The 23,527-nt window shown below is 38.9% G+C and overlaps 2 protein-coding genes across 2 annotated transcripts in view; one reads left to right on the forward strand and one right to left on the reverse strand.

Annotated features, from left to right (window-relative positions):
- The window catches only part of HMGCR (3-hydroxy-3-methylglutaryl-CoA reductase), a 319,565-nt gene that overhangs the window by 76,790 nt on the left and 219,248 nt on the right, over positions 1 to 23,527 (reverse strand). The window lies entirely within an intron of this gene.
- Positions 1 to 23,527, forward strand: part of ANKRD31 (ankyrin repeat domain 31) — an 84,180-nt gene that overhangs the window by 54,790 nt on the left and 5,863 nt on the right. Inside the window, exons 21-25 of the mRNA XM_069776232.1 lie at positions 1,535 to 1,631; positions 3,190 to 4,249; positions 6,496 to 6,636; positions 7,209 to 7,305; positions 10,544 to 10,741. Coding sequence (XP_069632333.1) covers positions 1,535 to 1,631; positions 3,190 to 4,249; positions 6,496 to 6,636; positions 7,209 to 7,305; positions 10,544 to 10,741 — 1,593 coding nt within the window. The remainder of the gene's footprint in view (positions 1 to 1,534; positions 1,632 to 3,189; positions 4,250 to 6,495; positions 6,637 to 7,208; positions 7,306 to 10,543; positions 10,742 to 23,527) is intronic.

Genomic DNA, 23,527 nt, shown 5'->3' on the forward strand with positions numbered 1-23,527 from the left:
ATTGTGTCTCTGCCGTGACTGTTCAAGTGGCAAAACTTGCTGCAGGAATGCCTTTGACCAAAGTCTCTCTCCCCAGATGCCCTTGCCATCTAGGCAGGACTGTTTACTTTGTAGCAGCTCATGCCCATGAAAAAATTTTGCTTCCTGGCAGAAAGGAAGGGTTTTTAAAAAATTTGTTTTCCTTAATATAGGCTGGCACTTTCAAATTATATTTAAAATAGTCAATTTATGCCTTTAAAAATAAGTGTGAAATATGGAATTATGCAGATTTGTAGCTTCCAACTCAAATTTATGGCGTATGAACTGTTAATTAAAATCGACGTGTTCTTGAAAAATGTTTGACAAACAGATAGATGATACAATAGGCAGAAGCCTATAGATGGAGATAGGTGCAATATCATAAATGAGCAAAATAAAACTGTCAGACTTTTCCTGTTTAGGATTATGAGGGAAATGAACATGGTGATCTGTTACCACTACTGACAAAAACATTAATAATCTAGCATCTCTTAAACAAAATCATAGTTATTACTTGTGAAAAAGTACAAGACTGAACAAGAACGTAGAAGTACATTGACAAAATTGTAACGTAGAATAAAGTCTTCAAGGTTTTTGCATGCAATACAGCCTACTGTAAATAGTAGATTCAAATTCCCTATTCAGCTGCCTTAATAAAACCAATATTTTCATGTTTTTCTATTTTAATAAGTAAGTAAATACTGGTAGATACTATGAAACAGGTTTGGGGAAACATTTTATAAATGCCATTTTTAATCCTGTAATTTCCCATTTTTCATTATTATGGAAAGGTCGTATTTCCTGTTTTAGAATTTCAGATATTAGATTACATGTTTAGCATATTATCCCAGTGGTATCTGCTGGTCATGACTTCTGAGCTCTCCCTTATGCTATATGGCTAAGAGATATGGCATATAAAGAAGAATATATAATTTCTTTTCTTATTTTAGAAAAACATAGATAACAAACCCAGAGAATTTATAATTAATTTAATTTTATAATATGGATTTGAAACTATGTGAAACTATGATACATATGTTTTTACCATTATATGTAACTTGGAACAGTCTAAGCTCATTAAACTATTTTATAATACTTCAAACAGAAAGGTTTTAGCCACCTTCTTAAGATTGTGTAACTTCTGCAGGTAGCCTCACATATATGTCCTGTCTAGCTCCTTGCAACACAGAGAACTTCAGAAGTTTCACTGCTCTACCATCCAAAGGACAGTTCTTTAATCTGTCCTGTTCTCTTAGTAATTTCCTAGACAAGGCACTTGCACTTCAAAATTTTCCAGTACTTGGGCTATTTCCTTTTAAGTTAAACTTGCATTTAATTCTTGCTATGAAGAATTCCATTAAAAGTACTCTAATTGTAAAGAGCTATCAGTATGCATGACAGTAACACTATTTTCATACTTTGGCTGTGTATTTGCTACATTAAAAACGTTATAACTGTAATTAATTTCTGCTGCTTTTTGCCATCATTATTTTGATTATATTGAAATACTGGACAGATGTGTATATCCAAAGGCTGTCTCAGATGCAAGACACTTTGAATGAAATGCTTGCAAAACAGAAAACAGAAAGGGATACCCTTGCTAAAAAATACAGGTAGGTAGAATACGAGGACTGTATTTATATGAAGCTCTTCTTTATAGCAATAGTCACAGAGGTTGTTAGAAGGTTATCATTCAGTAGCGTGAAAGTAAAACTATATGGTTTTTATTCAGATTTTGCAGAAGCATGATCCATATTGGCTTCAGTTACCTCCAGTAAGAGTTTACATCAAGGAAGAACTTCAGGGTTTAGCTAATGCATACTAATCAGTTATTGTGCACACAGTAAGCATTGAAATTAGGCAGTGAACATACAAAAGGTGTGGAAAAATACCTAAGCAGAAATTAGGAAGTGGAGGTACTGAGCAATTAGAGTACTTTACAGCATCACGGAGGAAAGCAGTAGCAACTCAGACACTGCTTTTAGTGTCACTGCTCCAGTTTTGCCTCTTCAGTTGCACGTTCTTCTGTATCTGTATAGCAATAAAGCAACAAAATTTCCCTGAAGAAACACTGCTAGAAAAGTGTGTGGAGCCTCACTGGCCTGTGGAGTCCATAGTTGTCCAGGCTTACTCATATCAGTGATTGACTATACACTGATATGTTGATTGTATCATGGATTCTAAACACATGTGATAGCAAGCAGTATCACAGTACAGACACCAATACGTCGCGCTGTGGTTTGGCTGTCCTTGTTCTGCACCAGCTAGTCTTGCTGTACCTCTGTCCTTATGCCCGCAACAGTCTCTCTCTTCCAAGACTGGGATGGTGTTACTTGCATGGCATCTCTGCTGTGAGTGGAGTTAAAAGCAAACCATGCTGCTATTCCTTTTCCCATGCCTTGTCGTAGTCCCCTGTCTTTCCAGCATGGTGCCAGAGTGGTAGTCCAATCACTAGTCTCATGAGGGGGAATTAGGTGAAAAGAGTATTACGCTGGGCTGGTGGCTTCTGTGCCAAAGGAATTGGGGAAAATAAAGAATTCACTTCCAGCAGGAAGGAGGTAAAGTCCCCTAGGTAAGGAGTCTCACAGGGAGACCAGCTTAGCTAGGGAGCAGGGTCTGATGAAGGGAGAGACATTCCCAAACTAACATAGAACATCCTAAACTGTTCTGTCCACTTTTCTTAATGGTCATGTGGTATTATTACAGTTGTGGCTTCACAAAATGTTTTGTTATGTACACTGTAAAAAATTTCTGATAGTATCACCCTGTAGTAGCTCATCCTGAACTCATTTTTAAAGGCTCCAAATTAGAGCCACAAAGGCATTGAATTCAATGAACTATTGTGATTTGTGGTAATAAAAGAGCAGCCAGTGATAATACAGACCCAGTTTTGATTCTATGAATTGAGGGTGGTATAGGAGGACAAGGCTATTACTGAAGTTTTGATGCTTTGCATCCTGCTTCTAGATGGGATTCTGCAGTTTGTTGTGCATAAGCCTGGGATTTGAACTATAAACTTTATACATGATAAAAACATTGTTCATATTTTAGGTGTTGGCAGAGTCCTTTGAAACATATTCATGTTCTTAGGGGGTTATGTCTATTAAACTGCTTTTATTTTGTGTTTAGAGTAACTCTGGTGTCCTTATTACTTTTTTTTATTTTCTGTAGGGCTTCAGTGGAGTCTTTTAAAAAAGGAGCACTGAGGAAACAATTAGTTAACCTTGCTTCTAGACAAAAGAGTCTGTTGACTGTTGCCCAAAACCAGGAAGAATTAGTCCAGAAAATACAAAATTACAGAAGAACAAAGCAAGTGTTCAGTGCATCATGTTCAGAGAAGCAAATCTCAAACTTAGTTATTTCCCATGGAAATGATAAAAGACAAAGTTTAACTGCTGACGAAATCATGTGTCCTGATGTAGTTACATTTAGTGTGGGACTTGGTGCCAGCATGCCTAATGGAAACAGAGTAGAAGCACATCTCTCTTTAGAAAATAGATTTGCAGCTCAGGAATGCAGCCAACATCCACACATCTGCTTGGATGAGACAGGAGCAAATAAAGGAGCAATTAGAAGCAAAGAGGCTTCTGATCATGCTTTGGCATCCAAAAACAGGGAAAGAGAATATCCCTTTGACAACATGTCAAAGCTGACAAATGCTGTAGAAGTGGTGCAATTGCCTTCAGAACCTACCGTTTCCACTGCTAAAACAAAGTGCTCACAGCAAAAAGACATTGATTGTGTAGCAATTACAGAACAAGGAAACAAGTCTTTGAATCCCACTTCAGTGACCAACGCATTCAATATTGTAGAACCCCGAAGCACTGTTGTCAATAACAATGTCTGTCAGCCAGGCAGTGACTGCCAGCAGGTTCTTACAGATGAGGGTCTACACAGATATGTAAATAAGAAAGAAGCTTTCCAGCAGCAGCAGCAGCAGCAAGTAATTTTGTCAACATCGACAAAAAACTTCCCTAATACTCTGCAGCAAATGATCTTTCAGAATAGTAAGAACTCATTTAATGCCAATTTGGTGCTTACAAATCTTACCTCAAATACAGATTATCCAGTAAACCTCAGTGAGAAGTCTTCCGAGAGCTATAGTAATCAGGAATGTGAAGAAAAAAAAGTGAGGTATGGAAGAAAAAATAAGAAGAAGCTTCAATTGTTAGATCTACTGGAATTGGGAAGGATTAAGCCAGGAGAAAATGTTTTAGAATTCAAACTGCAGGTAATTGTTGAGATATAATAATGTTAATATTAGCATATAATGAAAAAAACCTCACTAAAATGGGGAAACAGCAGTTCTCATGGTTTAGTCTACATCTTCAGCACTTAGTATTGAAAATTTCTCTTCATTGGTTACAGATAATCTTTTATGAGCTTTAAAGGAAAATGCTATGGATGACATCTTCTGTCAGCCCATAATTTTAGCACCCAGAATATTGCATATGTAAAATTTGTGTTTAACTTTGCATTATCAGTTTGTTAACATTTCCTGTTGCTAGAACCAGAGTGGAATTGTTGGTTGGTCTACATTGTGTAATACCTGATTTTCATATTGGAAGGAGTGGGAATGTTAAGGTTTTTATGACTTAATGTGATTCTTGGAAGCAACTATCAAGTCCCTCAAATAAAGAAATGTGACATCAGGGATTTCATAGTGCTGTTATAGACATGAGTATGTGCAAAATTACTTGCTTACATGCCAGCTGGTTGTATAGTTTCCAGTCTGGTATGAACCATATTGGCAAAAAAAAAAAAAAAAAAAAAAAAGAAAAAGAAAAAGAAAAAGAAACCTTGTTTTTTAATACAAAAGCATGTCCTTGTGCATCCCTCCGAATACAGAGCGGATTTGCAAGGCAGCTGCCAGGGGACTAGCTTGGTATTGAGCAAATGATGAAATTATTGACTGAATTCCCAGCTGCGAGGTAGTTAATTTCCAGGGCCACATATTGATTAAAACATGAAAGGTTCTTTTCAGCCAACTCATTGGCTATAGTTAATGTAGAACAGCCTCCTTCTTCTGCACCTATAATCTGCTTGGGAATGCTTTTCTGCTGAGAGAGGCCATTTCGTGTGGTCTTGTGTTTTGTAACATAAGGCAGTGTAAGTCACACGTCTATGTTAGGCCATGTCATAGGTATATACCCATGCTTCTTTTCTTTAAAGAATATGTAATATTCCTCTGAACCTCAAGGTGACTAAATGGAAGGATGAAGAATTCAGTATGCTTACTCTCATTTCTAAAGACTGTTATCTGTGATATTGGGTTGATGCATGTCAATCTTAAGAAATTATAACCCTGTATTGAAATGTTGATGTTTGGAGTGTAGAGAAGTCAGTGATTTTTACTAGAATGAAAATGACATTCATTTATGTTTTGGAAGACAGTGCTATAGAGATTGAAGTTTAGAAGCCAGTGTTGCATTGCAAAGAGGAGATGATCAGTAAAGTTTCCTTTTTTATCATTATAGAGATGTACTTGATAACAACATACAGCTAGTACATAGTCCTTACTGAAGATTAGCTTTGGGCAGGCAGAATGCAGTTTTTGAACACTGTAGACCTAAGCTATGAAACTGAACTGGATTGAGTGTTCATCAAAATATTTGCGTTAAAAATCTTAATTTGGATTCTTATAGACACCCCAAGCCAGTGGATATGGTAGAAGGCGGTTCAGTGTTTGCTGGTGGATCATTCTCTTATTCTGATTGTTTAACCTCACGCATGCTAAGCAACCTTACTAAGTTGTAACATAGTTTATCAACAGCTAATTTTTGCATTATTTAGCTGTGTTAGCCTAACTGAGGCTAGTACAACAAAACCATAATTTACTGAACTATAAACTATAAGCCATGCTTCTGGAGGTGCATATATGTTGCAGAACTGGGCAGTATTAGCATTATCGAAGAGGCAGTAACAATAAAGTCTTCTATACTTAATTTTGCATCAGATAAGGCTGTCCTAAAACATTTGAGTGATGTCCCTTGACATAAGTGAAGTTTTTATGCAAATATGTTTAATCTTTGAATCATTGATAGAATTTCACTGTGACTTGCGTTTGTTCCACATGTATAAGGCAGATTGCATTTGAGAACAGTTTCTTCTTGCACAGACTTGCCTCCTGCAAGTTCCTGAGTTCACTGTGGCAAGTTAATTTATTCACAGCCTTGTTATGTCTAAGAGGAACTAAGATGCAAATACAATTCTTGATAAACACACGTAGGGAGATTTGTCCTCTGACAGTGGCGTCTGTGTAGCCAAAACATCTTATTCTGGTGGAATAAATCATCCTATTTTACATACTACAGTTTATGACAGTGGCATTAAATACTTTAACTTTTTCTCAGAGAAAAACAGAATTAGCTGCAACTTTTCAGCTATATTGTTCTTCAGCTTTTTTTTATGTTTTAAGGATCTTAATTCAGATTTGTTAATTTATGAGTTGAAAATTATTTAATTTTTCTTTTTCAGGAATTTAGTTATAAAGCCACGCTCTTAAACAATGGCAAGATCAGAACCAGTAAGAGACAAATACTGCAGAATCCAGAGCAGTGGGTGAAAGATCTACTAGGAAGTGATATTTCTGTGACATGGAAGTATGTGTGGAATAAGGTAGGCCTGATTTTACTCCCCAAAATAGCAATAATAAATGTCAATAACAAATTTCACTAATCTGGGTCTCCTTACTGTTCTTAAAGCAAAAGAGGGTACAAGCGTAAATTTTAAAAAGTCTTCTTGCTCTTAATGAATAAGCAGCTAAGACAGAGCTACATAGCTGTAGCTGTACAGTGATGACCTAGTCACAAGTGTTGAGAGGATGTGGTATACCCACTCTGTAAGCTATCAGTGCTTTGAAAGAGTAGTTTTAAAGATGATTAAGAGAGTGACAGAAAAAGCTGAAAGGTACTTTGAATAAAAAGGGGTAACCTTATTGAAATGTCAGGGTGTCAGGCACAAATGTTGCAAAAATGCTGGCAGAGTTTAGAGGGCTTTGCAGATGGGTTGTATTATGCTTTTTTTCATTTAGAATTCAAATCAGCAGAATTTCTTCTTGATCTCAACAGACACAGATTAGACTGTTAAGTGCATAAACTCAGTTTTATAAGAAAAGTGAAATTTTTACACCTATCAGAAAAAAACACTAATTAAAATGGCCAGTTATCCATTTAGATTTGTTTGTACAGGTTACATATCTTGGGACACAGTTGTCAAAATTTCTTGTTGAAGAAGTGTCAGTTTCTAGTGACCTGGAATTACCATCACAAGAAAGAGAGCCTTTGGGTATGTACTATTTAAAATCTAATATTCACTGTGACTGAAAGCAGCAGAAAGTGATTTCTAAAGGGCTTAAATTCCAAAATTCCTCTATTGCTTTCTGATTTTTTTTCTGGGCTGCACGCTTATCACAGATCTTGGGCTTGAAAAATAAATAGTGCCAGAACTTACATGTGATCTCTAAAGAAGTACATTTCTTTTCTTCCATAAATTGGTTCTGTGAAGAGAATGACTACTAATGACTTGGTTGCTATGTAAAAAATATTTATGTAACATTTTGCATTTAAAATATTTAATATGTAGTGAAGTTTTTAATAAGCTAATTTAATACTTTTTTTTTTCTGTTGGAAACTCAGATAGACTAGCATAACTTTTAGATGCATGTACATCTTAAAATCACATTAAATAATCTGTGTTGGTGGAAATCCCAGGATGCCCAAGCAACAGTAATAACTAGGGGGATATTTTATTCTCTAAAAATAAACAGTCATGAGAAACAGAGAGCATTGATATGACAAAATGACACTGAACAATTTTTTCAGAACTGCCAGGCAGAACTTCAGCCTAATTTTGATAAGTAATGTGTTCTCAGGGAAATGCAAGTCTCTTCGACAGCCCATTGCACTTGGAGTCTGAAAAGCTTTTGGGCTTTTGTGATTAGTTCTGTTAGTTTGATGAGACACTGCACCTCATGTGAACTGGGATACCAGGCTTACTCTGTTGTTAACATACTAAAAGTAAATTAAAAGATAATAATTTAAAATAACTAATTTGATATTCAGACTACCATGTTCTACTGGTATTTGCTTCAGGCTAAGAGCATCCAGATGATGAATTTACCTGGCCCTGCCTCAGTAACTTAAGTTTATACCAGGTGTAAGTGACTTAAAAATGGATTTAGTCTCCTAACTTTTTAATAGACTTTTGAATATTTCACTGGTTCTTGTAAAGTATTCCTCTTGTGGGAAATTTATGATAAGACTTGTAACTTCTAAAGCAGAGAAATCCATTTATTCAAAAAATACTCTTCACAGACAAAAATCAGCCTGAAGATCAGTAAGTGTTTTCAGAAATAGCCTGGGGTAATCTGTGAAAGAGTATTTAAAGAAGTTTTTTTTGTCACTTGTATTTTAAGATCACGGTAATGCCTAACCATTAGCCCCAGGTGAGAAATGGAAGGAGGGAAAGCCAGAGTGTTCTCAATTTCAGTTCTGTTTCAGATACTATATGGCCAGGTATATAGTAGGAAATTAAAGGGTGCCTTAAACTTGTTCCAGAAGAGGATTAACCTGCACTGTTGTATTGTGAGAACAGTTGCAGGCATTGGGCAGCTCCCGAATGGTTTCCAGGCCCAGTTCAGGAATTGGCTTGTTCCAAGGGCTGTTCCCAACAGGCACTTTGCCTGCAGCCAGCCTTCTTGAAAGCACAGGAAAGTTTGCTGGTGTGGATATGAGCTTTTCTGTGCCACTTGCCTGGGGACATTCCCAGGCACTCTTTTATCTTTCTAATATACTTACAGCCTGTGTGTTTTTTACAGTAGTTTATCCTGCTTTTGTAAAGAATCAGTCATCTTCTTTTTTTCTTACCATATTAATTAATTGAATTTTTTTCTGTGCATCCCAGAGCATTGTTAAAAGAGAAGACTGGGGCCTGATAATTTGAGTATTTTTGTAGGAGAATGCTATTATTTTAAAAGACCCATGCACACACTCCTTCCAGCTTCCCATATCTTAGCTCAGTGTTCATTGAGCCACTGTATGAAGAGGATGGGGAAGTAGGAAGAAAATGATCCAGGCAATGGTTGTATCTAGCCATCTTTTAACAGAAAGAAGCAGCTACCACTGAACTTTGTGTCGAGCCAAATTCAGGAAGCATGTCCCAAGAACCTCTACCAAATCAAGGTTCTTGGGCAAGACAGGTGAAGGAGTTGCTGTTCTGTGGCTGCCAGCATAAGAAATGTTCCAGCTTTTCAGCTTGGTTGAGATTAAGGTGCTTCAAGGTTTGTATAGCAGCACATTTTTAGGTACCTGAGGAAAGTTAATGCAAAAAACTTGAAGACCCCATGAAGTAAAGCAGTCCCGGACCAATGCAGGTATTTAACAGAAGCTTCAAAGATTGCAATTTTTGAATTAGTCATCTAAATTCTAACTAAATTTCTCTTTATGACCCTCCTTTGAGTCTGAGCCTTTAGTCTCTTCTAGGATCACGCTAGCAGATAGCAGGAATTACTGTATTCAAGTCTGAGTGAGAACTAAACATTAAGAAAATAAACAGTAGTTTTAGACTATCTGTGTGTAGGAAAACAGAAGAAAAAGTGGTTATATAGCTTGGAATTTATTCCTGTGTGTTTTCTGATACATGTAATGATGACATAATATTTGCTAAAAATGATCAAGAATAACAAGGATTCAGAAGCAGATATCAGCTGAAGGGCAGATGTCAGTTGCAGAGCAGATGTTGGTGTTAGATATTTCACATTGAAATTCCAGTGAAGTGGCTTAAAATAAAAGCATATCCAGTTGTTATAGTAAGTGTGATATATACATTCATTTTGCAGGTTGCTATTTCAGGAAGATGGTCTTTAGAAAACGGCATGACTAGTGCAATTCTTGTGCTCTGGCAATCCCTTACAGCCTTTAATAACCATTAGCCACCTGTAAATATTAGAACAACCCTTGCTCACCTTTAGTTCATAAAGACCCCAAAGTTGTGTGGAATAAAGCGTGTTTTCAAGGAAATCCAGGTGATTTCTTAATGGCTTAACAATGGGAACTGTATCAGAAGGTCTGTGTTAGTGTTGCTTCAGGTATTTAGCATAAAATGAGTAGCTGAGCACAATAAGGTTGCATGAAAGCAAATGAGAACAGTTTTGCTGTGATCGTATGTGATATCATATGTTTCTGTTTTCCTTGAGACAAGCAGTGAAACACACATACATTTAGTGGGCTACTTTTCAAGTTAAATTTGCGTGGCACCTAATGTAATTTTGCCAAGGAGGACATATATCTTAAAAAGAGAATGCCTCAGTCATCTTAGAGCAGCTATGGCTGGGCTGGTAAAGGAGCAAAGGGAAGTCTGCCCCTACATATGTTAGGTTATGTAAGGCCAAGTGAAAATTTCAGCACTTACCTCTAAGAAAAATAAAAAGTGTAACTGCTCTGTGCATTAAACCATTAAACCACCAGCATTAAATGTTACTGTTTGTTCTTAGAACAAAGTTGTCTTCATCTTTTTATGCTCTCAGGAAAGAATTTTATCACAAAGGACCTCAGCAACCACAACCAACACCATCAGAGTACTGATACTGTCTCCATTGCTCAGCCTCTTGGAAGCTTTGACCTGAGCAATATGCAGCCAAAAAACCAATCCTTGCCACAAACAGAAGTTGTGAAAACATTGCTATGTGCTGAAAGAGAAGCAGCTGTTACCAGGGAATTTAAGAGTAAGATTTTTTTTTTAACGGCCTAAAAATCCTAATGGTGGGTGCAAGGGCTGTACAAGAGATACAAAAGGAAAAAGAAGGTAGGTGGCATGGAATTGATTTGTGTGTGGGAGGGAAAGAATGCTGGTGAAAAATGATGACTCTGCTGATGGGTTGGATTGATCTAAATGACCCAATAATGAAGTTTTTCAGAGCTCAGTATGTTCGGCTCTCCTGTGTCCAAATTAGAATTTTTGTTATTTTGATGTAGTTAAAATAACTCAAGTACTCAGTTAAATCTCTCCACAAAACAATAGTGTAGACAAATGTCTTCTGGATTTAGATGGAGAAATGTGATGCAAAAGCATTGCTGAATAATCTCATGTAATCTAATTTAAAGGGAAAAGTGGAAAAGTTCCTGAAGATGCTCTGATCTTTGTGGAGTTGACTGAGCTTGTGACTTTGTGTTTTCAGTATTAAATTTTTACGTTGATTGCACATTAAACGCTATCTGTAATATTTGTACAATTTGAACAGTGCTTACTGCACTTTGAGCTAGTGTTTTTGCCTCTGCCACCTTTGATTACACTGCAGACGGGTGACCCTGATTGACCACAGTGAAAGTTAGAGTGGTCAGCCCAAACCCTCACTGTGCCCAATGTCAGGTAACATTTTGCACTGAAGTGGGTAACAGTGCTGAGTCAGCTCTGCTGTGGAGACAGGAAGAAGCAAATCAGGTCAAGTGCCTAATCAGTGTCAGCCATTGCACACTGAAAGCTATCCACACTATAAAGCAATTCTTTGTGCTTCTGCAATCTGCAAGTCTATACATAGGCCCTGCAGCTATACTGCAAGGGATTAAGTAAACCCCGGAGCTGAGAATCCTCTGCAGAAAATGCTTTGTTATCACACTTTTTTTTTTTTTTTTTTTTATTAATAGAAGCAAATAGACTTAGTATCTTAAATGTCAGGGCAGAATATTTGGAGGGAGGTGTACTTTAAAGTTACAAAAAATAGATTTTGTAGTAGATTGTATTAACATTTATGTATCACAAACCCCATGTTGAACTGCCCTTTGATATGAATTGAAAAGTTACATAGATTATGTCTCACTCATAGGAGTTAAGTTTCTCCACTGAGCAGATGAACAGCCACATTCATACTTTCTCAAATATAGTTACTAGTTATAGTTCTGCTTACCAAGATAATGTTCTTGTAGCATGTATGGTCCTTGACACCCTATTATCTGAGTGCTCAGTCCTGTGTGGAAACTGTTATAGCAAGAGTGCAGAGTCATTTTGTAGCAAAGGTTACTGCTAACAGACAGTGGGGATTATGCAAAATTAAAGATTCATAATACAATACAAATCAATAAATTGCAAATTTACAGAAATGTTGTTCCATATATACATTTTTGTTCATATCTTCTACAGTTACCCTGTTAATTGAAGGAAGAAGCTGCTTAATTTGCAGTATAACCTTTAAAAAATTTAACCACCAGCCAGCCCAGTTTCCACATCTCTAGCTTATAGAATCCAAACCTTTTGCATCCAGTTCTGAGGAGAAGCTTTTCAGGTTTCATTATCTGACCAAAAGTATTTCTGAAAGCAAACTATGAAAAGCAAACTCCTACTTAAGAAGGAAAACTTTAAAAACAAGTGACTCAGGATGAGAATTTCACTGAGTGTCTTAAATGAAGCTTTGGAAGTGCCATGAGAAGCCCCATAGCCCATAGACGGTTTTTCTGTGTTTGTTTGCCCTCTACATTTGTTTCCAAAGAACCAGTCAGATATGCAATGCCATTGCTGCTTTACTTCATGCTAAATAAATTTTGAATGTAAAGCTCAGCTATATAAATTGGCTTTTTAACTGGTTTACTTTCTTGGCTTTGCTAGTACTGGAAAATAATAGAAGAGTAATTAATTTCAGGTTTTTTGCTAGTCAATCTTATCTTCTTGTCTAGTGCACCAGTACAAAGTTGTGATGCTGAAACTGCTGACTTGGCAGGAGAATATTTTAAATGCAAATGAATTGTTCCAGTAGAATGAAACCAAGCTATTAAGTATTTCAATACCTTTTAGATAGGTGTAAAATTGGGCTACTAGTAAACATCTCATGTGCGTATTTGCAAGAATCTTCCATTAGTCTTTGAATTGTAAACTCCTCAGAAGAGGGATCTCATATGCATCTTTGAACTGGTTGAAGATATTACTTTGGTATTAGTCCAAATAACAAATCTAGCCCATTGTAGTATATTTTTCCTGCAATATATTTAAAGCTCCATGTAATTATAATGCAAAGAAATGTAACCCGTTCTTGAAAGCTTGTAATATATTTTGTGCTGCATAGTACTCCAGTTCAGAGCCCTAGATTCTGCTTAGGCACAGGCAATTATGTCAGAAATTACTTTCACTGGAAAACTCTACTATTCTTACCTCCATGTTTTTGGAGGAAAGCTGGAAAAGATGATGAATGTAATTTAGTGATTGAAAAGTCAAGAGGCAAACTAAGAACCCCAAGTTTAATTTTTATTTATTTATTTATTTTAAACAAAATGACATGACTTAAAGGAGCTTGATTCTGTGTATCTGAATTTATTGGATTGGGTATTATTGAAGTAGTGGCTCATCATTACCATCAATAATGGTGATAGTAATATGGAAGAGGAGAAGTACTTGGAAGCGTTTTAAAAAAAATGCCAACAAACCAACCACAAAAAAACCCCAAACAAACCCCGCAAAAGCAAAGCCCTAGCATCTAATATATGTGTTTTCCTTGTTACGTGTAGCAGAATATTCATGAACTACACAATGTCCCCATTTATGTGACTGTTTGTCCTGGTTTTGGCTGGGGTAGAGTTAATTTTCTTTCTAGTAGCTTGTATAGTGCTATGTTTTTGATGTAGTACGAATCTATGTTTTGGATGTAGTGCGAGAATAATGTTGATAACACAGTAATGTTTTAGTTGTTGGTAAGTAGTGCTTATCCTAAGTCAAGGATTTTCCAGCTTCTCATGCCCAGCCCGCAAGAAGGCTGGAGGGACACAAGAAGTTGGGAGAGGACACAGCCAGAACAGTTCACCCAAACTAGCCAAAGGGATGTTCCATACCATGTGGAATACCAGCCCAGTATATAAACTGGGGTGAGTTGGCTGGGGCTGGGTGGGCTGGATCGCTGCTCAGGAACTAACTGGGTATTGGTCGGAGAGTGGTGAGCAATTGCATTGTGCATCACTTGTTTTGTATATTCCAATTCTATTATTATTATTATTATTATTATTATTATTATTATTACATCATCATCATCATCATCATCATCAATATTTTCTTCCTTTCTGTCCTATTAAACTGTCTTTATCTCAACCCACGAGGTTTGCTGGGGTTTTTTTTCCTGATTCTCTCCCCCATCCCACCTGGTGGCGGGGAGTGAGCAAGCAGCTGCGTGATGCTTAGTTGCTGGCTGGGGTTAAACCATGACACTATAAAAGACAGGGAGATGTACTATATGTTATTTGGATTTTGTACTTTGGAAGAAAAGTGAGATTGTAGAAAAATATTTCTATCCATAATCTTTCTGCATCTGAGACATATCTCAAGGTGCAGCTATTATAGTGTTTTCTCGTCTTTATGGCTTGCAGACAAAATATTTAAAAGTATTTTCCAGTACTTTAAAGTTCCAGACATTTGGTACTTACATACTTTACAAAGATGTACATAGTTCTGTCAGCAGAATTTACAAAGCTATATTTTCCAGTAACTTTGCATACCATGACAAGTATAGGCTTCTTCCATCTGCACACTCTTCCTTTCCAAAATCCTATACCTGCTCTTCTATCTACTATCATCAGCAAGGTACAAGGTAGAATGTCGCAGGACTAACTCAGAGTTAAGCTCTGTGGCCAGCAAGAGCCAAACAAAATTCACTTTTTAGGTGGCCAAAAAGGAAAAAAAAAAAAAGAAGCAGCAGCTCTCAAGGACTACATGTCATGGAAGCCAATTCTGAGAATTTAATGTCTGTAGTTCTTATCTGTCAGCCAGGTTTTTCTGAAACTGGCAAATTACTTCAAAAGTAACTAGGTGACAGTGTGATTGCACAGAACAACAGACTAATGTAGGTTAGGGCCTCTTGAGGTACTTAGTCCAACCTCCTGTTCAACGTAGGACTAGCTTCCAAGTTAGATAAGGTTGCTCAGTGCCTTGTCCAGTCAAATTCTGAATATCTTCAAGGGTGGACATTCCACAACATGTCTGTACAATATATTCGTGTGCTTAAAGGTGCTTATGGTGAATTTTTTTCCCCATATATCTAGTTGTAGTCTTGCTTGTTAAGACTTGTAGCCATTGCTCCTTTTTGTTGGGTACAGAAACCTTGTTTTCTTAAGAATCCTGGCTAAAAGTAAACTGACTCCTTGTCACATCCCAAGGTTGGAGCGACTCAGGTTCATGGATTTCCTTTGTCAGAATTAAGGCGAAATGACACCAGGGGAGTTCAAACAACAATCAATGTTCATTCAACCAAGCTAACCTTGCCCAAGTACAAGTGAACTTATCAATATGAACCTTGCAACATGTTGTCAAGCCGACATGTGAAAGGAGAAGGGAGGTATAGAAAAAAAAAATTGAAAAAGGAACATGAAACTATGTCAGTAAACTGTACGACACCTGCTAACCATACATAAGACTTACTTATTTGGGGATCAATTCAGAGAAGAAAATAAGGAGACACGTCCCGTTGAGTCATGAGGTTCAGAGTAGACCGCCTTGCTTTCTAGACTCCTTCTCAAAGAGGAGCCCAGGAGCGGCTAGATCCACTCCTAGTCCAAGACTTGGCCAGTGGTTTATGTTCAAAAGGATGAGGTGTAGGGACTGTGGGAAAAAGAGAGAGAGGACGGGGCGGGGAGGGGGGGCCGAGCAGGGAGAAAGAGAGAAGAAAAGGATTTCATCAGTCCTGGGTCCAGCATTGGTTCAGCCAGTCTAGAGATCCAGTTCTATTGGTTCAGCCAGTCTAGAGATCCAGTTCTGGAGGGTGTGCACTGAGAACTCATCCTCCCTTCTTTTATACTTAAAGGGTCTGCCCCCGTAGGTGGGGATTTGCTGTCATTGAGAAGCACAGTGTGAGCTCAGGAACATTCCAGACATTAGTCAGTGGTCTCGACATGCACAGTTCCCATTCCTGGGATTCTCTGGAAATGGGTCGGTGGGCTTGGGTGGTCATCGGGGAGTTGCTTCTCCCTCCCTGCAAGCATGACCGCTATCTGTCCTTTCCTTCCAGCGCATACATTGTGCTTCTTCTCATGGTCACTTAAGATAAGGAACTGCAGCTTTGAAGAAGTGTGATCCCACCCCCTGTGGGGCCTTCTCCTCTGGCCACATTTTCCTGTTCACACAACTGGAGCACTTTTACAGAGGCTGTCTTCTCCACCAAAGTTCTTTAATGAATGTTTGAGACATTGGCTATAATTTGTCAGACTGTCACACTCCTAGTTAAGAGCTTTAAACATTGGCTTTCTGTCCTTTTTACTTTGTGAAACAAGTTGTAAAAGAAATCCTTTCATAACTGACCCACCTTCTCATCAGCTGCACTATGACATTTTCATCTGCTTTGGTGGTCCCATGGGGGCTGAGAGAAGACGAAGACAAACAGAACTGTTGTAGATAATCTTCCTAGAGCACATGTATCTTTTCTTATCTTACTTATGAAAGCAATAAATGAAAGGCAATGTGATAAACAGCAAGCTTCAAGAGGCAGTGGCTTCAGCTACTGCTTTGCTTGAAAAGTAAGACAGACTTTTTTGACACCACAATCTGGTAATATCAAATGAAAGCATTTAGGAGACTACCTGATAATCTTACCTTGGTGAGCATTCAGATTATATCACACTTCTATCTTATTTTTTTTCAGGAGTGACTTTTAACATATTAAGTCGGGACAAAGCTTCTAAACAAAACAATTGAGTCTTTAAATCACCACATGATAATATCCTAGGAGAAGGCTCTAGAAGTTGTTTTGAGGCTGTACGTAAAACCCACCGAATGAGTCACAGCACCTGTAGATTTTGCCAGGGCATGAAAAACATGAGCTATTGAGTTTTCTATCAAGTAGCTGTTCTGACCTGAGCTGGAACTTGGTTTATACTTTGTCTTCTGTGTCTTCCAGTCTCCATCTCAGTATGCTATAAACTGCAAGAATTTTAAAGCGTTCTGGTTTTAATTACCCAAGGTTCGTCCTGGAACTGCTTCTTATCCACTATCTTGACACATTAAATTCAGGTTTTCTAAAATGCTTAAAAATAATTCTAGAGAACCATGTATTTTCCTTCCAAATGAGTACACAAATGAATGGTTATATAATGAAGTATACAATAATAACTCAAAATAGTAAACTTTAAAGGAAAGAAGCGTATGGTGGGAACCTGTGCCCTGCTAGTCATACCAGGAAACAGTCTATTATGAATCATTTTAAAGCAATCTTGGTGCCTTTTAATAAAGGATACTAGTGTATGCATTTGTTGTTGTTGAACTAGGTAATTTGATATTTAAATAGAGTGATTGACTTAATGGAGAAACTCAGAGGCAGTCTGGACAGCTGTATAAAAATATTTGTGTGAGAAAAATGGAATCAGCCATTATGTTTTATTTTAAAGGTACTTATTTCATTATATTTTATTTCTTTATAAATTCAATCTTGAACATAGATTCTTTTATGGGAGGCTGTATACATTTCCTGATCGGTATTTGCGTGTATGTCAATTGTACCTCTCTCACCTTTTGAGGGAAAGATCATGTTACAGCTACACTAAAGAAGGTAAGAGCCACTGAGATTTAAATTGTTCTCTTGTTTCCCTGGTAGGTGATTGTAAAATTGATGGATTTCTGTAATAGATTGAAGGTTCTGAGTTCCCCACATTGCTAAATAAAAAACTTAACAATATCTTAATACACTAATCCAAGGACCCTGAAGAATAATAATTCAGAATGTATCACATCATATAAAGTACTTGTTACTGGCTAACAGGCATATACCCAATGTATCTAGAAGAAAAAAAACAGTTACCGTGTAAGTTTATGATGTAGGCAAAAGTTTTAATGGGGAATAGTGTGTTGTATTTGTATCACTTATCTAGGCAATGCTTGCAAGAAAGCTGTAAAGTATTATTAATATTGTACATTTTTCAGACATTTGGAAACAGAAAGATTTACTATTAACTGTATCTCTTGAAAAAGTAGAATATCTTCAGATCCATGTTGTGGGAACAATACTTTCTGCCACATGAAACACAAAATAATTAAAAGAGATTTCAGCATAAACCTTGAAACTGATGCTTTGGAATAAAAGGCATGAATTCTTGATCTTTAATCATACCTGCAAGTCCTTTTTCCATGCAGATACAGAGTGTAACAAGAAAGGCCACTGTTATGAAATACTTTCAAAGAAGAACTATTCTAGATACCTAATCTTTTTTTCTGCTTTATGTCATTGCTTTTGCCAATCTTACTGGAGGACAAAAAGAAAGAATGAGCTTCTGAGGAATACCATCCTTTATTGAGTGGAGGAAGAAATGTTACTTTCTCAATTCTAGTGTTTTATCTAGAAGCAACAGAATAGAATAATGAATTGTGAAAGTATGAATTAAGTTCCATATTATTGCTATACAAATTCTAGTCACAGGCTAATGACGAATGGAGCCTACAGATCATCCATGGTGAGTCATATCTGATATGTGAAGGAAAGAACTGTAGGCTAAGGGGCTATCAGAAGGTGCTCCAAGTCCTTCTGGCACTGTTACAGCTGCGCCATGAAGGATCTGGTCATTATATTCTATTAGGTAGATTCCAAACTGAAGTGATTGATTTATTTCATGTTATAAATAACCTTCAATTTTTTTGAAAGCTTGTAACTACTGATGCAAAAAATGCAGCATGCGTAATTTAGGATCACTTGATAAATTAATTCTTGGGGGGAAAAGTACTTTCAAAATTGGGATGTGAGTGGACACAGAGGATCACAAAGCAATTAGCCAAAATCCCTGATGACCTGTATCTTTTAGGGGATGGACACCTTAACTTCAGGTGGCTGACTGGCATGGTATGTCTGTTAGAAAAAGATCACTCCTTACTGATTGGTTTGTAAAGGCAGAGACCTTGGACTTCAGATTCACAGGAGGAAAAAAGAATTAAGATCCATGTCACATGAAGTGAATCAAGAACTGTGGAGAGACGTGGAGAGACCTGGAGAAAAGCAAAGGCTTTTTGAGGAAAAAAATTTTAAAATTAATTTCTAGGAAAGCATCGTATTTTGTCAGAGAAAGATCTAGCCTTACAATGACAATCTGTCCACAGATGTCTCTTTTTCCAAGATACCAGGTCTTGATCAGCTGAAAGGAAAGTTTCAAAATTACCACTAGCATGGGCAGAATTCATGTGCCTCAATTCAGTAACAGCCTTTTAAAGAATCAGAAGATCCAAAAATGTTTATGCAAGGTGCTGGCTGTCATTTCCAAGGCCTTACTTGGTCTGAATGGACAATGCTTCTTGGGACTCCTGGATTGTGACTGGTCTTCTCTGTTTCTGAGTTCTTCAGAGGAGCGTGGATAAGGCCCAAGAAACTTGAAAGCTCTTGTTGTGGTTTAACACCAGCCAGCAATCAAGCACCACGCAGCCACTTGCTCGCTCCCCCCTACTCAGTGGGATGGGGGAGAGAATAAAAAAAACCAAAGTAAAACTCGTGGGTTGAGACAGTTTAATAGGACAGAAAGGAAGAAGTTATGGTGCTGATATAATAATAATAATAGAATTGGAATATACAAAACAAGTGATGCACAACGCAATTGCTCACCACTCGCTGACCAATGCCCAGTTAGTTCCCAAGTAGCGATCCAGCCCCCCCAGCCCTGGCCAACTCCCCCCGCTTTGTATACTGAGCATGACGTCACATGGTATGGAATACCCCTTTGGCCAGTTTGGGTGAACTGTTCTGGCTGTGTCCCCTCCCAACTTCTTGTGCCCCTCCAGCCTTCTTGCTGTCGAGGAAAATCCTTGACTTACCAACACCTAAAACATTACTGTGTTATCAACATTATTCTCATACTAAATCCCAAACATAGCACTATGCCAGCTACTAGAAAGAAAATTAACTCTATTCCAGCCGAAACCAGGACAGCATCCACCCCTTATTATATACTGTCTATGTCATGCTCGGGTCCCACACATTCCAATACATCCCAGTTAAACACCATCACTTTTCCTGTCCTTTGATACATATATACACACAGATATCATTCCCTTAGTCTATGGGCCATCCCTATAAAATGTGCGGTGAATTCATTTAGTCCATGACTTTGGGCTCCATCTGTCACAACAGTGCTTCAGGGCAAGAGAGACGCTGTGAAGTCCATTCAGTTGGCAAAGCAGGATTGGGCTTCGGTGCAGTGCAGTGCGCAGGTGACACTGGGTGCAACAGGAAGATGGTGCGTAGTGTTGGATTGCTGCATGTTGAAGTCAGTTCTGGTTCCATCACTACTGCGCTTTTCTCAGTTTTATCAAAGTTCATTCTTCATTAATCTAAGTGATTCTTACTGAAATACTGTTGATATAGCATATAATGATTATAGTAATGTTGACATACAGTGGCAGGCTTATATAGCAATTAACATCATACAATGTAATTTATTGGCTATTCTCACCTAAAATCAAATCCCCTTGAGGTACATTGGACTTCCCCATCCTTCCGCATCACCCACCAAGCATACCCAGGTGCTTCCTTGAGCAAAAGCAATCCCATGAATAGGTTTGCCTTTGCCCAAGGCAGGAGTAACCCAGACTGTCTTCCCCAGCATACTTTTTATGTGTCCTACAGGGATTTTATCCCCTTCTACAGTACGTAAAAGTTCTGATTGGGCAGGGCCAGCTTGATTGGCAGATTCCCTAGTGTTGATTAACCAGGTGGCTTTTGCTAAACATGCAACCCAATGTTTGAATGTCCCAGCACCCATGGCTCTCAGTGTAATCTTTAACAGTCCATTATATCATTTGATTTTCCCAGAGGCTGGTGTATGATAGGGGATATGATACACCCACTCAACGCCATGCTCTTTGGCCCAGGTGTCTATGAGGTTGTTTTGGAAATGAGTCCTGCTGTCTGACTCAATTCTTTCTGGGGTCCCGCGTCACCCTAAGAGTTGGCTTTTCAAGGCCCAGGATAGAGTTCCAGGCAGTGGCATGGGGCACGGGATATGTTTCCAGCCATCTGCTGGTTGTTCCCACCATTGTAAGCAGGTCGCTTGCCTTGGCATGTGTGTGGGAGTGTGATATAGTCAATCTGCCAGGCCTCCCCTGGCAGAAATTTCTATTTCAGCCATTGCACTCCATACCAGAGAGGCTTTAACTGCTTGGCTTGCTTGATTGCAGCACGTTTCACATTCATGGATAACCTGTGTGATAGTGTCCATGGTCAAGTCCACCCCTCAATCACAAGCCCATCTGAATGTTGCATTCTTCCCTGATGGCCTGAGGCGTCATGGGCGCACTGAGCTATAAATAATTCAGCCTTATATTGCCAGTCCAAATCCACCTGAGCCACTTCAGTCTTAGCAGCCTGATCTACCTCCTCGTTGTTTTGATGTTCTTCAGTGGCCTGACTCTTGGGTACTTTACAGCAAGATTCTCTAACTGGGATGCAATATCTTGCCACAGTGTGGCAGCCCAGATGGGTTTGCCTCTACGCTGCCAGCTAATCCGCTCCCATTGCTGTAACCACCCCCAGAGGGCATTTGCCACCATCCATGAGTCAGTATAGAGATAGAGCACTGGCCACTTTTCTCTTTCAGCAGTATCTAAAGCTAGCTGGATGGTTTTCACCTCTGCAAACTGGCTCAATTCACCTTCTCCTTCAGCGGTTTCTGTAGTAGAGTAGTATATATAGTAGTAGTATATATAGTAGTATATATACTACTGATTTGTAGTATAGGACTCCATACAGCACCCTTCCACCTCCGATGTTTTTCCACAATGCGACAGGACCCATCAGGGCATATTGTCTCTCATTTTCTGACAGTTTATTATACAGTGGGGCCTCTTCAGCACGTGTCACCTACTCCTCTGGTGATATTCTGAAATCTTTGCCTTCTGGCCAGTCCATGATCACTTCCAAAATTCCTGGGTGACTGGGGTTTCCTATGCAAGCCCATTGTGTGATCAGCACAGCCCACTTACTCCACGTGGCATCAGTTGCATGATGTGTAGGTGGGACCTTCCCTTTGACATCCAGCCCAGCACCGGCAGTCAGGGTGTTAAGAGGAGCTGTGTTTCAGTACCAACCACTTCTGAGGCAGCTCGAACTCCTTCCTATGCTGCCAGTATCTCTTTTTCAGTTGGAGTATAGCGGGCCTTGGATCCTCTGTATCGCCAACTCTAAAACCCCAGGGGTCAGCCTTGCGTCTCCCTGGGTGCTTTCTGCCAGACACTCCAGATAGAGCCATTCTTCTCGGTGGCAACATAGAGAACTTTTTTAACATTTTGTCTTGCCCAGACTGGCCCAAGGGCTACAGCGTGAACAATCTCCTGTTTAATTTGTTCAAAGTCTTGTTGTTGCTCAGGGCCCCATTTAAAGTCGTTCTTCTTCCAGGTCACTTGATAGAGAGGGCTTACAATCGGATTGTAATTTGGAATATGCTTCTCCAAAAACCCACAACACCAAAGAAAGCTTGTATGTCCTTTTTACTAGTCAGTGGAGACATAGCTGTTATTTTGTTGGTCACATCCCTTGGGATCTCACGACGCCCATCTTGCCATTTTATTCCTAAAAACTGGACCTCCTGTGCAGGTCCCTTGACCTTACTTTGTTTTATGGCAAAACTGGCTTTCAGGAGGATTTGGATTATTTTCTTCCTTTTCTCAAAAACCTCTTCTGCTGTGTAGCCCCATATGATGATGTCATCAATGTATTGCAGGTGTTTCAGAGCTTCACCCTGTTCAGTGCAGTCTGGATCAGTCTATGGCAAATGGTGGGGCTGTGTTTCCATCCCTGGGGCAGTTGATTCCAGGTGTACTGGACGCCCCTCCAAGTAAAAGCAAACTGTGACCAGTACTCTGCTGCCAAAGGGATTGAGAAAAACACGTTAGCGATATCAATTGTGGCATACCACTTGGCTGCCTTTGACTCCAGTTCATACTGAAGTTCTGGCATGTCCAGCAAGGCAGCACTCAGTGGGGGCATGACTTCATTCAGGCCACGATAGTCTACTGTTAGTCTCCATTAGATTTCCGCACTGGCCGTATAAGACTGTTAAAGGGTGAGCAAGATTTGCTGATCACTCCTTGGGTCTCCAGTCAATGAATCAAGTTATGGATGGGAATCAGGAAGTCTTGGTTTGTGCAATATTGCCGCCTGTGCAGTGTTTTGGAAGCAATTGGCACTTGTTGTTCTTCAATCCTCAGCAACCCCACAACAGAAGGGTCCTCTGAGAGACCAGGCAGTGTGGACAGATGCTTAATTTCCTCCATCTCCAAGGCAGCTATACTGAAAGCCCATCAGTACCCCTTTGGGTCCTTAAAATACCCTCTCCTGAGATCATCTATGCCAAGGATGCATGGAGCCTCTGGGCCAGTCACAATGGGGTGCTTTTGCCACTCATTCCCATTTAGGCTCACTTTGGCCTCCAATATAGTTAGCTGTTGAGATCCCTCTGTCACTCCAGAAATACAGATGGGTTCTAGCCCTTTATAGCTTGATGGCATTAGAGTACACTGTGTCCCAGTGTCCACTAGAGCCTTATACTCCTGTGGGTCTAACAAGCCAGGCCATCCAATC

Source organism: Haliaeetus albicilla, chromosome Z (genome assembly GCF_947461875.1).
Source record: "Haliaeetus albicilla chromosome Z, bHalAlb1.1, whole genome shotgun sequence".
NCBI classification, from domain to species: domain Eukaryota; kingdom Metazoa; phylum Chordata; class Aves; order Accipitriformes; family Accipitridae; genus Haliaeetus; species Haliaeetus albicilla.